General features: G+C 40.5%; 1 protein-coding gene across 1 annotated transcript in view; it reads right to left on the reverse strand.

Annotated features, from left to right (window-relative positions):
• Positions 1–1,467: 1,467 nt before the first annotated feature.
• EBF2 (EBF transcription factor 2) overlaps positions 1,468–14,006 on the reverse strand; it is a 182,741-nt gene continuing 170,202 nt past the window's right edge. Inside the window, exon 16 of the mRNA XM_048829490.2 lies at positions 1,468–5,952. Coding sequence (XP_048685447.1) covers positions 5,921–5,952 — 32 coding nt within the window. The 3' untranslated portion in view covers positions 1,468–5,920. The remainder of the gene's footprint in view (positions 5,953–14,006) is intronic.

Genomic DNA, 14,006 nt, shown 5'->3' on the forward strand with positions numbered 1-14,006 from the left:
CGCATGGCTATTGTTTCTGTTCCTCGAACGAATGATTGAAAAATGCATTTCCCCCTGTCAGTTTTTGGATGACACTTCCAGAGGTTTCATATGTTGTCTGTGTGTATAAATATAATGTCTGAACACTCACCAGTGCCAGATTCTGTCTTGAACTAGAGCTTGTCAACAAACTTCTGCCAAAACTCTGTGTGAGGGGAAATGGCTTTTTCCTCCCCTGAGTGAAAATGTTTGCAAAAAAAAAATTCATTCAAAACTTTGATTTTGTTTTGACAAAAACACTGAAAAATGTTCAGTTTTTGTAAACCAAGCCCTACCCTTCCCCCCCCCCCAAACCCCCCCCCCCAGATGTGCCATCTTCAGATTTTGGGTTTTTTGATTGGGCGGGGGGAGGAGGAATTGAACAGGAGGTTTCAAAAGACTCTCCTCCCTTCATCTTTCTTTTTTCAAAATTTTTCATAAGAAACAACTAGTGCTTTTTTTTTTTTTTAACAAACTACCAACATGGGTTACCCAGACCTTGGATCTAGAGGCATAAGGGTAAGAAAGTGTTGCATGCCTCCATACTGCCTCCCAGGAGCAGGTGGGTGGGAATGGTTAGGGCCAAGGTTCTTCCTTTCAACCCACTTGCTGGTCATCACAGTTGAGCTGGTGCAGAGAGTCTGGTAATTTATTATTGATTTAGGCCGGGAGCAGCAAATTAATATGCACATAATGAAGCAAGAGGGAATAGCGACTCAAAGTCTGAGTCGTCATGTCTCCTGGGTTACTGCAGCTGAGGGTAGAACCCTTCCTCAGGGTTCTACCTAAAGACACAGGGTAGCCCACATGACCATGGGTCATATCAAATAATATGACCCATTAGTCTCGTCAAACCAGACTAGGCACTTTTATTTTTAATGGAAAAATGTTCATATTTTTTTTCCTATTTCATCAGCTCTAGTCAATGACTTGCTGCTTGCCAGCTCAAAAGGACAAGAGAAAACAAACAAAAACCCTCTATGCCTCTAACTGAAATCTGTCCTTTAATAGATAATCATTAAAACCCTATCCAGCTTCTGGGAAATGAGTTTTCGTCTGTAGATTTCTAGGGTTCGTCAAATATTTGAATGTGTTGAAGTTTGACCCCTCTCCCCCAGTAAAGGGAAATATAACCCCATTTTTAAGACAGAGCCAATAAATGTGAAGGCTAGAAATGATCATTACGGTCATGTAGTCTGCCAAAGATTTCTGCATCTAGCCCAAAACTTGGGGTTGAACCTTTCTTTTAGAAAAACATCTAGTATTGATTGAAAGACTTCACATGATGGCAAATTTCCCACCTCCCTTGGTAACCTGTTGTAATCGTCAATTACATGTGCTGTTTAAAAATGAGCATCTCACTACCACAGAAATACCTAGATAGATCCACAAAAATAGAAAAAGAAATACATAATAAAGGCTATTTGACATTCAGAAACTTTCAGACCATTCTTTTTACAGTACAAAAATTTTATTTTTTTTTGTTAGGATAATTTAAAGTTTAAAACTGAAGTAGACATATTCATTTTACAAACAAGATATTCTTCAATAAGTAGGACCATTAAAAACAGTAAACAAAAAAAAGCTATCTTTACAAAAAGCTCTGTGCATAGCAACTTCATACCGTATATAATAACTGACAAAGCAAAAAAAAAAAATACAAAATAAATGAACTATACAATTGGGAGAAATTATTTTACAAAAGGGAGAGAACGGTCTTTTAAAACCATGCATATTGAAAATGTGCAAAGAAATAGGGAGAATAAAGATGCTATAACAAGATAAATAATGAAATAAAACATTACTCTTTCAAAGTTATGATAAAATTTGTAACTACCTATCGCAACACTTGTCTTTCTAGTGTCAAAAAGGAAACTTGGTAGAGAATTCTTAAACAGCAATGACTAAAAAAAGGACTGATTAGTTTTTTCCTTTTTTAAAAAAAAAAATCCTTACACACAAATTTACACATTAATTTTTTTTACTTTTTGCCACTGCCAAAGTCCTTGTTTCGTGATCAAGGATTTCTGGTTGTTTTTATTTACACATGTTTTTCCACGTAAAGCTGCCAACAAGTTGAACAAGATGCTTTCTATGCATGAGCAAAATTCATATTCTAAATCATGGCTATGTTAATTTCATTACTTTTGGTCAGCTCAAGTCAAGCTAAGACGTCCTTTTTGTTCACTCTGTGGGCAGCTACATTCATATTTCTCTTTCTCTAGGTACTTGAGAGAGTCTTCTAGGTGGGTTTTCTTTAGGTCTAAATTGTACTCCTGACTTTCCAAGTAGAGGGTGACTAGCAAATAGAGTTAATCAAAATACCTTTTTTTTTTTAAAATGCCACAGGAATTTTGAAAATTTTAGAAGCGTTTGTTTTAATGGTCTGATTTTCTTTTTCTCTTTTCAAAACTGGCAGGATTTTTTTCAATATATCTAAGATGACCAATCAAAAAAGCACAGTTTGAACAATTAGCAGGCTAGTATTTTCATGAAATGTTTCCAATGAAAAGTTTTGAGCAATAGATGAAATTATTTAATTAAAAAATTTCAGTAGCTCTAACTAGCAAGCAGCTGCTTCCCAACATATGGTCTAGAAATCCATATCCAGGATTTTCTTTGTGCACAGAAGTTCTAAGACTGACTCCATCTCCTTTTGACAGCAGAGATACCAGTATTTGAAGGTAACCAATGGGAATCATTGGAGAGGCGAAAACAGGGACACACATCTTTATGCACTTCATGGAGCAAATGGACTGCTTCAGTGGCAAAGAATGGAAAACATGAGATGCTTCAGCATTTATGGGAGAGGCCCAGAATGACAGGTGGACAGTGAGGGGTGAAAAATACCCCAGTGAGTTTCGTCCATCTCTTGGCAACGTAGGGCCTGATTCACTGAAGTCAATGGGAGTCTTGATTCCAGTTCTTATAGCTCTCAATGCAAATTTTCTGTATAGACAAGGGAGCCTCAAACATCAATTTGTGGCCTTCTAGTCTCATTATGATACTGAGATCTCTGAGTATATAAAAAATATTAGATTATTTGTGCTATATAACAGTCATCAGGTTAGTCAGATTGAGGGTGAATCTCGGTGAATTTATAATAGTACAGACTTTCATTCAAGACTCCTTACCACGTAAGGTCCTTTCACCTTCTTCTGCAGATCATTTGATTTCAAGAAGAGTCACCCGTTCACTCCCAGATGGTGCTAAGGGCGCACAAAGGATCTGCAGAGGCATTAATTCTCACAAACACAGTTAATGGTAAGTTTTATCTTATTTTACCTTCTCTGGAATTCAGACGTTTTATCTAGTCTAACTAGAAGACTTTGGTTCACTCCATATTCATGATTCTGCTCCTGGAACACCAAATATCCCCAACCAATTCTCCTCTGCAGGGTACACTTAATTGCCACTTATGCTGCTCTTTAAATTGGGGTGTTGATTTTAAAAGCAAATAAAACCCTTTTCAAAGTGGATTTCATGCCAGTGAAAAAAAGCACCTAATTGATCATCTATCAAACAGCCACAGCATGGTCAGTAGCAACACAAGCGTCTCCCTTGCCTGCCTCACAGTTATATCCCACTGGGATCATTTGAGTTTCCTTGGCTTCTCTGCTGAGCTGGGAGCTGATTAAGAGCCAGATCCTGCAAACAGGCAGATTGAGTAAAATTTCTCACATAAGCCCTGATCCTGCACTACACGCCATGAAGACAGAGCCTCGAGCGGGATCAACTCTGGTGCAGTGCAATGCAGGATCAGAACTGTAACTAATCCATCCCATTGACTCCATTGGGATTGTTTACATAAGTTAAGTTACCCAGGTGTCTGCTTGTAAGGCTATGGTCCTATGATGCTGGTTCTTGAGATGGAAACACCTGTCCACTAGAGACTAGACGAAGATCTGTGAAGTTAGGGGACACAGCATCTTTCAGTCACAAATAACCTGGGCTAGATTTGAGGCTTTATAGCCTATTACTAATCCACTCCCAACATAGAAATGCACATTAGCTCAGCACTGCCAAAGTGTCATGAATGTTGACTCACTCCGCTTCTACCATATTAAATGATCACAGAATAAACTAATAATTTACTCACCCATCAAACACAATGACTCTCCTTGGCGAATGGGCAAATCGAATTTTGGGTGTTGCTTTATCTTAAGGGTGCATTTGTAAATAGTTAAATACATTCTTAATAGATGTAATAAGAATGTTCCAACCATACCTAGTGTATGTTAAAGACACTCCTAAGAAGAGCTGGTTGAAAACTTTTCGATGAAAAATGGCTTTTCAACTAAATGGCAATTTTCTTGATTGTTTTTTCATTTTTCATCAGGAAACCAAAAAATTCTCATTGGTGTGGCTTTTTCCCCTCCCCTTGTGTTTCCTTCTTTTTTCCATTTGCAAACAGAAAATGGAAAACGAAACAAGTAAAATGTTTCTTTCTTCGTTGAAATGCTGAAAATTTTGACCCAAACAAATCTGGTGGGTTTTTTCCCATTAAAAATACTTAGCGTTGTTTGACTACAACTAGCTCTAGTAATAAGAACATCAGTGGAAGATGGCATAAATAACCTATTGGCTTGCACAACAATTGAATGACCCTTTACTGAAACGTATTACTCATTAAATACATTAAAGATGAAGAAGCATTTTCCAATTTACTGATGAAAAGTGCTATAACAGAGTTAGGTGGTATTATTCATTGTTGTTATTATGTAACCCTTTATGACTGCACCCTTAATATAAAATGTAATCCTATTTTGTAAGTCTGCCATAACTTCGTGGAAAACAATCATTTAGAGAACCTTTCCGATCCCCCTCCTGTTCATGTGAAAATTTGAAAAATAAACTCCTCATCACATGAAAACCTGATTTGTTCAAACACTTAGAAGCCATTCATTTACCAATAGGGTCTTTGAAACTAACCACCTTACCCCAGTACCTGAAAATCTTAAGTGAAGCAAAAGATGGAGAAGGAGGGAAAAGATGTTGATAAAATTCTTACATTAACTACTGGCTTATATATATACTGCAATGCGTATAAAAGTTTGTGATGCGTTAATCAGAAAGAACCCTACACATCCTTGCACATGGCTCAACAGGGGGCGAGGGAGAGAAGAGAAGAGCAACGGCAGCAATAAGAGTAAGTCTCTTAAACTTGTCACTACGTTTTTGCATCTTTTTTTTCTTCATTGTACAACAGGAGGAAAAAGTCCAAAAAAGGTCTTAATTGCTACCTCTACATACAATAAGTTACAAGTTTATTTAAATAATTGTAAAACATCTTACTTTTTTTTTAAAAGAGGTTAAACTATAAGTAAACACACACATACACCAAAAGTTCCATCATTCATGTCAGTTTGTCCTAGAAATTCTTCCATGCTGGTACCCTGTTTTGTTGTTTGTTTGTTTCTGCATAAACTAAATTGGTATCTGAAAGGCTCCATAGAAAATAGAAACTTCAACTTTTTTTCCCCTACAAAGTAAAACAAATAGTATCCAAAATATCAAGCTTGAATCCTTTGCCAACTTTTTTTTCCCTTTTCGTATTTTACAAACGTTAGGAAGGTTTCATGTCCGTCAAAAAAGACCTTGCGTTTCTGACCCCATCGTGCCAACCGCTGTCCATCCTGGCTCTTGGCTGATCCTTTGTTTGCAATGTTTTAGGAGTTGACATGGCTACATAGGAAACGTGGAACGCATAAAAGATCCAGACTCCTGTCTTGTCCGATTTGTAGCAGTTGTTCCTTTTATTTTTTCCGGGCGTGGCTTTCCCCCAAAAAAGAGCTTGTAGTGCTTTTTTCTTTTTTTAAGTGGTCCATCACAATAAGTAGTTTTGTGCTGTAAAAGAAAAATGAAAAACAAAAGAAAAAAAAAAGCAAAATGTCCTCTTCTTTTACATCGGGGGAACGACAAGACCAGTCATGGCTGAAAATGAAGATTGACAAGGTTGAAACTTTGGCGGCTCTTTTATGAATGCAGAATTGTGAGCCACGCCTTAATAGAGAAATTGACAGGTGAGCCACTTCCTCTCCCACCAGTGATCAAATATCCCCATGGCAACTATCTGTGGAAAAGTAATACTAGTCAAGTTTATTAGTCATAGAGTTTAAGGCCAGGAGGGACCACCAGATCATCTCATCTGACCTCCTGTGTATCACAGGCCGCCAACCCTACCCAGCACCCGCACAGTAAACCCAACAACTGAAATTAGACCAAAGTATTACAGCCCACAGGCGACTAAACTATTATGTGTTATAGGCAGAGAATAGGAGGGACTGAGGTGCACCAGTGCCCAGGGCCCGCATTGACCCTTCAGCTTCTTTTAGTGCCAGTTAGCAGCCTGAAAAGAGGCGTGAGCATCATGTGACCCAACCCGCTTGTCACAAGCAGTGAATGAACCACTCCTTGAGAATAAACTCCTCCAAAACTTCTTGCCTTCTGATGCTGTTTGTTGGCTAAATGAAGTGAGTTGGTGGCTTCAGCATGGTGCCCAGCTTGAGACGCCTTCAAATGGCCTGATGTTCATAGGGTGGGTGCTCGGCCCTCCCTGAATTTAAGCTGTGACTGGGCAGTGGTAACATGGAATCAAATGGGAGCTGTGCACCTGAAGCACCGACAGGATCTGGGCCCAGGGCTGCCTTTCCCCTTCCATCTGAGAGTGACCAGAACTAGATTTTGTCCATTTAGCTTCAGCAGAAATTATCCACCAGCCTCTCTTTCTCTTGGTTTATCCCCTTTGTCTGAATCGCTGTAGTTTACCGGGCACGTTCGCAGAACGCTGGACACAGGTAAACTATTTACTAGTCACTCTCACTGGCTTTAATTGAAGCTGTGTCTTTCCTAACAGACAACCAGAGCATTTTAAGCTGCCAGGAACTGGTACTGTTCCCAAAGGCTTCGTTGGGTAAGTTTTTTTGTTTGTTTGTTTATATATATTTAAAACAAAAGCTAGGGGTCATGTTTTCAAAAGGGCCTTGTTTCAGTGTAAAGCCCTAATTCTACAAAGATGTATGCCCATTGAAATCAGTCAGATTATTCATGTACTTAAAGTCCTGTCTTTGCAGAGCCTTGAATTTCACCCTTATGTTTGTGTTAAAATAAATTGCAGGAATAGGGTAAGAACTTCAAATGGCATAACTCCATTTACTTTAGTGGAACTTCATTGATTTTAAGCAACTGGAGATCCGGCCCACAATTGGGATTATATGTAAATTATATATAATTATATAAGCATTATATGTAAATAAATGTTTTTGTGTTCAGAAAGGATGATGAGGAATAAAGCTACCCTGCAATTTTAGGGCACAGAGACAGAAAGAGAGAGTGAAACTGACCAGTCTAGATTAATTGTTGCTGCTGAGTGAAATCTTTCTTTAAAAAAAAAAAAAAAATTGGCTAAGAATTCCCTGTGTGCAGTGCTGTTGTAGCCATCTTGGTCCCAGGATATTAATGAGACAAGGTGGGTGAGGTGATACCTTTTACTGGACCAACTTCTGTTGGTAAGAGAGACACGCTTTCTAGCTACACAGCATTCTTCTGGTCTGGGAGAGGTACTCTGGGTATGTCTACACTTAAACCATGACAATGATGCTATAACTGCACCGCTGTAGCGCTTAAGGGCTTGTCTACGCAGCTCAGCTCCACCACCGCAGCCGTAGCGCTTCAGTGTAGACCCTACTCATGCCAATGGGAGGGGATCTCCTGTCAGTGCAGGTAATCCACCTCCCTGACCTCGCGCTCTCTACGTTGGGAGTTTGGTCGATTTAACTACATTGCTCAGGCATGTGAATTTTTCACATCCTTGAGCAAGGTAGCTATGCTTGCTGTAAATTCCTAGTGTCGACCAGCCCTCAGTGTGTCACAGCTAAATACAAGGTGGAACAGTTTGGTTAGCATAAGCAATTAACAAACATTCTAAGAGACCATTCAAGGTGAAATAGCCTGTTAACACCGCTGTGGTCATAGGACCAAAAAACCGGGGGGATAGTGGGTTATAGATTGTTGTAATAAGCCATAAATCCAGCGTCTTTACAAGACGCTAAAAATAGTCTGAATAAAGTTATGAATTTATGGTCCCAGGCTCGCTCTCTCTTTTTTTTTTGGAAGGTGTTGTGTAGGTTTCCTTTGAGGACGAGGACTTGAGAGGTCACATGTGGAGCGATCATTTTGTGAAAAGTGTTCACTCATGGGCGATAGGGTGTTTTTGCCTTTCCATCATTTTTCTGAGAGTTCACATGAGAGGGTCGTGATTGTCTGGTTTCACCCACGTAGCTGTGACTGGGGCATTTAGTGCAACAGATGTGGTCCTCCACATATTGTGATATGCATCTGGGGTGACCAGATGTCCCGATTTTTATATGGACAGGCCCGATTTTTCATTTTTTTTTCTTATACTTGCTAAACTAATGTAAGAGTGGCCGTGGACAAAGCTTTGCTGGTTTAATTAAATCAGTTTAACATTTAAACTGACGCAACTTTGGGTGTGAACCAGGCCCTGGATTCTTTTTAAGGTGGGAGAGTTGTCAGCATAATTATATTGACAAAATTCATTATTGCTTTAATTTAAAAAAAAGAGGCCGTACAGTCCAGAGCATTGGGCTAATATTTTTACTGATACAAAGGGCAGCGATATCAATTCAACTCATTTCTCCTAGTGCTGGGCAGAGCTCTAATCACCCCTGACGCTTCCATCTGAATATTGCACCTCCAGCTGTTCCTGTGGCAATGAGTAAGTAGATTTTAAGAATATTTTCTCTCCACACACCCCACGTGCACACACTTCTTTTCACAGCTCAAGTAAACAGCTTGGATCTGCTGCTTTCTCCTCTGCCCCACCCTCTTCCCCCCACTTCCCTTTGGGGCTGTGTTGTCAAAAGCCTATTTCCCAGCCTGTACCGCTTTTTATTGAATGTTTGCGAGGTTTGGATTAAGGTCTTACACTGCTAGCAAAGCTGTAATTATTTTTGCCTGTATTACTATATATTGAATCGATGTAACTTTTCAATAAAGGTGGTTCAATGCAGGACACTCCCTGATGGGTTGGGAATATAGAAAGCAGAGTCATTATCCCAGAGGGTTTTTTTTTTCTTGGAGGGAAATGGAAAAAGAATTAGAGATGAGCCTTATTGTATTAGCCTTCACAGCTTGCAATTATCAACTGAAACACTTGATTAAAATTGTCACAAAGTTGGAGAATTTTATTTATTTATATCTATATCAAGCACCAAGAATACCCAGATGCTATGGTGATAGGCTTCTTCAGTGTGTGTAATTTAATAGTAACAATAGACACTACACAGCAATGGACCCTTTACATTTCTCCCTGCCTTGTAGGGAAAAGAACTCAGTGTTACTCATGGAACTCACCTAGCAGGCTAGGAAGAATTTTAAAGAGGTAGGGTGTTTATAGTAATGTAACCTCACATGGAGTGAACCAGATTTTCAAAAACAACTCGTGATTTTTAGATGGCCAACTTGAAACCCCTTTAAAGGGGCAGGTGCTCAGCCCTTTCTGAAAAACTGACCCCCTGTAAGGTATAGCAAGTTAGGCACCCACAATGTCTCGACATCTGAAAGTAAGTGTGTGTGTAGCCATGTGTACAGAGACCCCATTTTATGGGCATGGTATTTCAGAAGCGCTAAGCACTCAGTTAACTCAATGAGAGTTATCAGTGCTCATCACCTATAAAAATCAGAGGCAAGGGGCGTGTGTGGGATGCTGTTGGGTAGGGGCAGGTAGGTGGAGGACAAAGAGAGGCTGGGGACCTTGACAGGTTGCCCAGGCAACTTTAATTCTGGTAGTCTTAATTTTTGGGTGCTTGGTTGTGCAACTTTAACATTCTTTCAGCATAGTTTCTTGGATGTAATATGCACATTTACTCTTATTTAAATATGAAACACTTCTTTTTACACCCCTGCCCCAGCTTTTTTGCAGTTACCATGGTAACGTTTTGACAAGGCTGTCTGGCCAATGTAAGAAGCTTGACCTAAGCAGTCCAAAGTCTAACAAATTCTTAGATATCTCCCCTTTCTCTTTACTAACACCCTACACCACTACCTCTTTGTTGCACTCTAGCAAAGGCCTGGTCTTTCACTTATCCCCAAACCTGAGGGTTATATTATATTTTCTTTTGAATCCTAACTATGCAACCAGAAAAGCTGTAATTGAAATATGATTAGGGTTGATATTTTTCAAAGATCTCTTGAATTAGAATTAAACAAATGTGGTGACAATGAAGTTGCTGGTTTGGGGAAAGAAGTCCAACATGATTGTCAAATTAAAATGTGTCTGGCTTAATTATTGAAAGAAAAATGGAATTGATTTTTGCAATTATGCTTAGATTCGCCTGGAACAAGTAGATATGCATCGTCAGTTGCCTTTTCCATCATGTTGCTTTGTGGGAGCGAGAGGAAGGTAGCTTCCATTTCAACAGCGGATGGCTATTCAGAGTGGCAAGCTACAGCACTTCCCCAAGGAAGACTAAGAATTCAAGTAAGTTGTTGGCTTACATGCTGATAAGAGGGTTTAACCCTAAAACTATTGGGCCTTATTTTTGTGGGCAGACCACAGTTCCAGCTGATGTCAATGGGAGCTGCAGCATCTCTGAAAATGACGCCCATTGGCTCTTAATAGACCTGGCTGAAATTTTTCATTCAAAACTTTTTTAAGGCAATTTTCAGGGTTTTTGTGTGTAAGATTTTTCCAGTTTTTAATCTCGACCAAATATTTTGAGGGTTTTTTGTTTTTCCTTTTTGTGTCATAGAATGAAAGCTGTCTAGGGTTTTACTTGTTCAAAACACCTTCAACTTTGCCAAAGAAACTGAAATGCTGTTGCCCTGTAACTGGCATTCGAATGCAGCTCCTAATCCTCTGCTGTAACAAAAGGACGAGCGTAGCCTCTCACTTGCATAGGGTAAAAGTTGTGTGGGGATTAAGCCCTTGATGGCAGCGCTGGGGGTTAAGTGGAGAATGTGCTGTGATCTGAGGGCAGGATGTTGACTAGAATGAGGGTAATGCAAGATGTGGCCCTGTTGGCTTCTGTTTGTCCAGCATGTGTCAGAGATATGTGGCACTGCCTTCTAGCAAAACACAGCATGAACTCCTGCACATGGGAGTGAGTTTATGGCAGTTTCACATGGACAAGGGTTGGGCGGGTGGGGGGTAGAAATAATATTTCTCTGTATATTGGCAGAGTCCAGACTCTATTTGACAGGGCCTCCATGGCTGAATGTAGCCCAGAAAGTCTGCACTTGATCAGCTGTAGCCTCACTAATGGGTTTCAGTCTAAAAACAGAGAGCTTGCTATGGCTGCCAGGAATACAGATGGGATGATGGATGGCAAATGCTAAGTTTAAGTCTCTGTGTTAAAACCATGAAGATGTTTGTATTAAATTGAAATGTGGGTTTATTTGTTTTTGCTTTTTTATAAAAACAATTGTGCCATTTAATTCTCTCCCTCCTTTAATTGCTGCAGGCTGCCTTGTATAACTAATCAAGTGATGGGGCTAGAAGAAGGGGACCACATGGAACACCAGTGAGTTACACCAGCTGCTGCTCTGTAATAGGCATTAGAATGCAGAGGTTAAGGTAGGAAAGCATTATGAATTACAATGTGCACAGTCTCCCTGCCAGCTGAGGCAGGGTGATGCAGCATGGGAGATGTAGTTCAGCTGGGGAGTCTGGCCCATAGAACGGATGGTGGGGCATGAGGCACTGTGATGGCATTTCCAAATGGAAAATGGCCAAAACATTTACATTGTGGGGGTGTCGTGGTTTTTGAAAATGAAGCTGAAAGTTTCCATGGAAAGCAGATGCTGTTTTGGAAAAATGTCAAAACCCCAATTTTCCACAAAACTGGTTTTGATGGCAAAGTTTTGACCCACTCTAGTTAGCTGGTCAGGGTGAGATCCTCACCTACCTAACACATTTGTAAACAGCTCTGTCTGTGTCTACACTAGCTGCTAAGTGGTGTTTTAAATCACCACCCGTTTTCCCAGATTAGACAAGACCCTGGAATTCTATGGGAAGAAGGAGAAATAAATTAACTTGGCTTGTCTACATGGAAATCTGCAGCAGATTAATAAAGGTGTGGGCTTGTTTTATAAACCAAGTTTGTTAAACTAGTGCAAAAAGCTGACTGGACACTCTTATTGCAGTTGGAGAGAAGCTGAACTGTAATATGCCTAAATCAGTTCGGAATGACCTTCTACTAAACCACGCTTAAGAGTGTCCGCACCAGGATTTGCATCAGTTTAACAAAACCGGTGCAAAGGTGGGTGTAGATTAGGTCTCTGTTCCCGATCTTTCCTATTCTGTAGCCACTCAGGACTCGCCACTAGAACTTATCTTTTTGGGACCTGTCATTCTCTTGACCAGGTCAGGCGATGAGGGGGGAATTTAGGGTTGGTAACGACTAGCTTTTGCTCGTGAACCCCAAGTAGCCCCCCCATCCTTCCTGCAAAGTATACCATCCAGCCCTAAGAAATTGAGTGGTCTTGTATGTCTACAGTACAATTGGAAGGTGTAACTGCAGCACATGTAGGCACACCTCACCAAGCTAGCCAGCACTGCTCTGGCTTAAGTGCTGGTATCACCCCTCCCGCTTGTCGTGTAGACACACCTTTACAGGTGAGCCCTTCCTGCCCTCCCCCTCTTTATGGTGTGTGATGAATAGGGCCTGAAAGATGTTTTCCCATTAAAAATAGATAAATAAACCTGTTTGTATTTTACACTAGAAATGGAGGTCTGGTCTCTCTCCTGGATGATTGTAAGACACCTGGAGAACTAGTGAAATTGACCATCTCAGAGAGTGAAACTGAGCAACAGTAAAGAGAGGAGGAATCTTTTTATGCAGACTGTTTTAAAACTTTTAAGTGTTAGCTCATGCCCATTTAATCGTTTCAATGGCTAAACAGCCCTTGGGAGAAAAGACCCCTTAGTTAAGATCCCCTGTGTTCTGAAGTGTGATTTCCCAATACTTCTCTCTATAACCAAGAAGCTGGGGAAAAATACTGGCAGCCCTCTATATTTCAAATGTACATAACATGCAGAAAAACTGCATTTTTGACACAAAAAAAAACAAAACAAAACTTTCCTTATGATGGTTGGACAGCCTGAACTGAGAGCAAACCCCATTGCTGGTAACCTGTAACATGCTGAAGGCATTGTCTATGCTCAGGATTAAATCAGTCAGAGGTGTATTATTGATGTGTATGTTGTGGTGGTGTCTAGAAGCCTCTGTCAGGTCACCCATGTGTTAGACACTGTGCAAACAAAGAGCTTACAATCTGTGTAGCTGCATCACTGCTGAGCCCCCAGGGCAAACCTGGAGAAGGATGGGGAATCAGGGGACTTGAGTTCTGTTCCCAGCTCTGCAACCCTGAACAAGTCACTTCTTCTTCAAACTGGGGTCAACCCCAATGGGTGGCCTTTGGGACTCTCTAAAGCTATGCTGATGACTGAGTTGGGGATATGCCACAGTGTAGACATGACTTGAATGCCCTTTAGATTGGCTAGGGTCCTGCGGGTTAACTGAACCACAGACCTTATGAGGGTTGCCTCCTGTTCCTTGCATTTTTTTTCTATTGAAATGTCCTGAGCTGGCCAATAGAAATCAAGGCAGTCAGTGTTCCAGCAGTTTCCAATTTACTTGCTTTCCTATCAGCTGCCTTACATCTGCGATGAGATGATTAAGCATAGTGTACTCATCATGCCATCTGATGTCACGTCACGTTATATCTTCCCTATGCCGTTTTTAAACTGGCTTGACGTATGACATGAAACCAGCATGCAATTTTTCAGCGCGGGCTCGCCTGCTATCAATCTGCAGTGTGTCTAGAATTGGATGGTGTTCAGGATGGACTGCTGCTTGTTCCACCCCATCGTGTCCTGTTATATACTGGGAATGTATAGCAGATGGAAAGATGTAAGCAGGAACACATGGCACAGGATGGGGTTATCTGAGGGTATCCCCGCATGG

Source organism: Caretta caretta, chromosome 26 (genome assembly GCF_965140235.1).
Source record: "Caretta caretta isolate rCarCar2 chromosome 26, rCarCar1.hap1, whole genome shotgun sequence".
Classification (NCBI taxonomy): Eukaryota; Metazoa; Chordata; order Testudines; family Cheloniidae; genus Caretta; species Caretta caretta.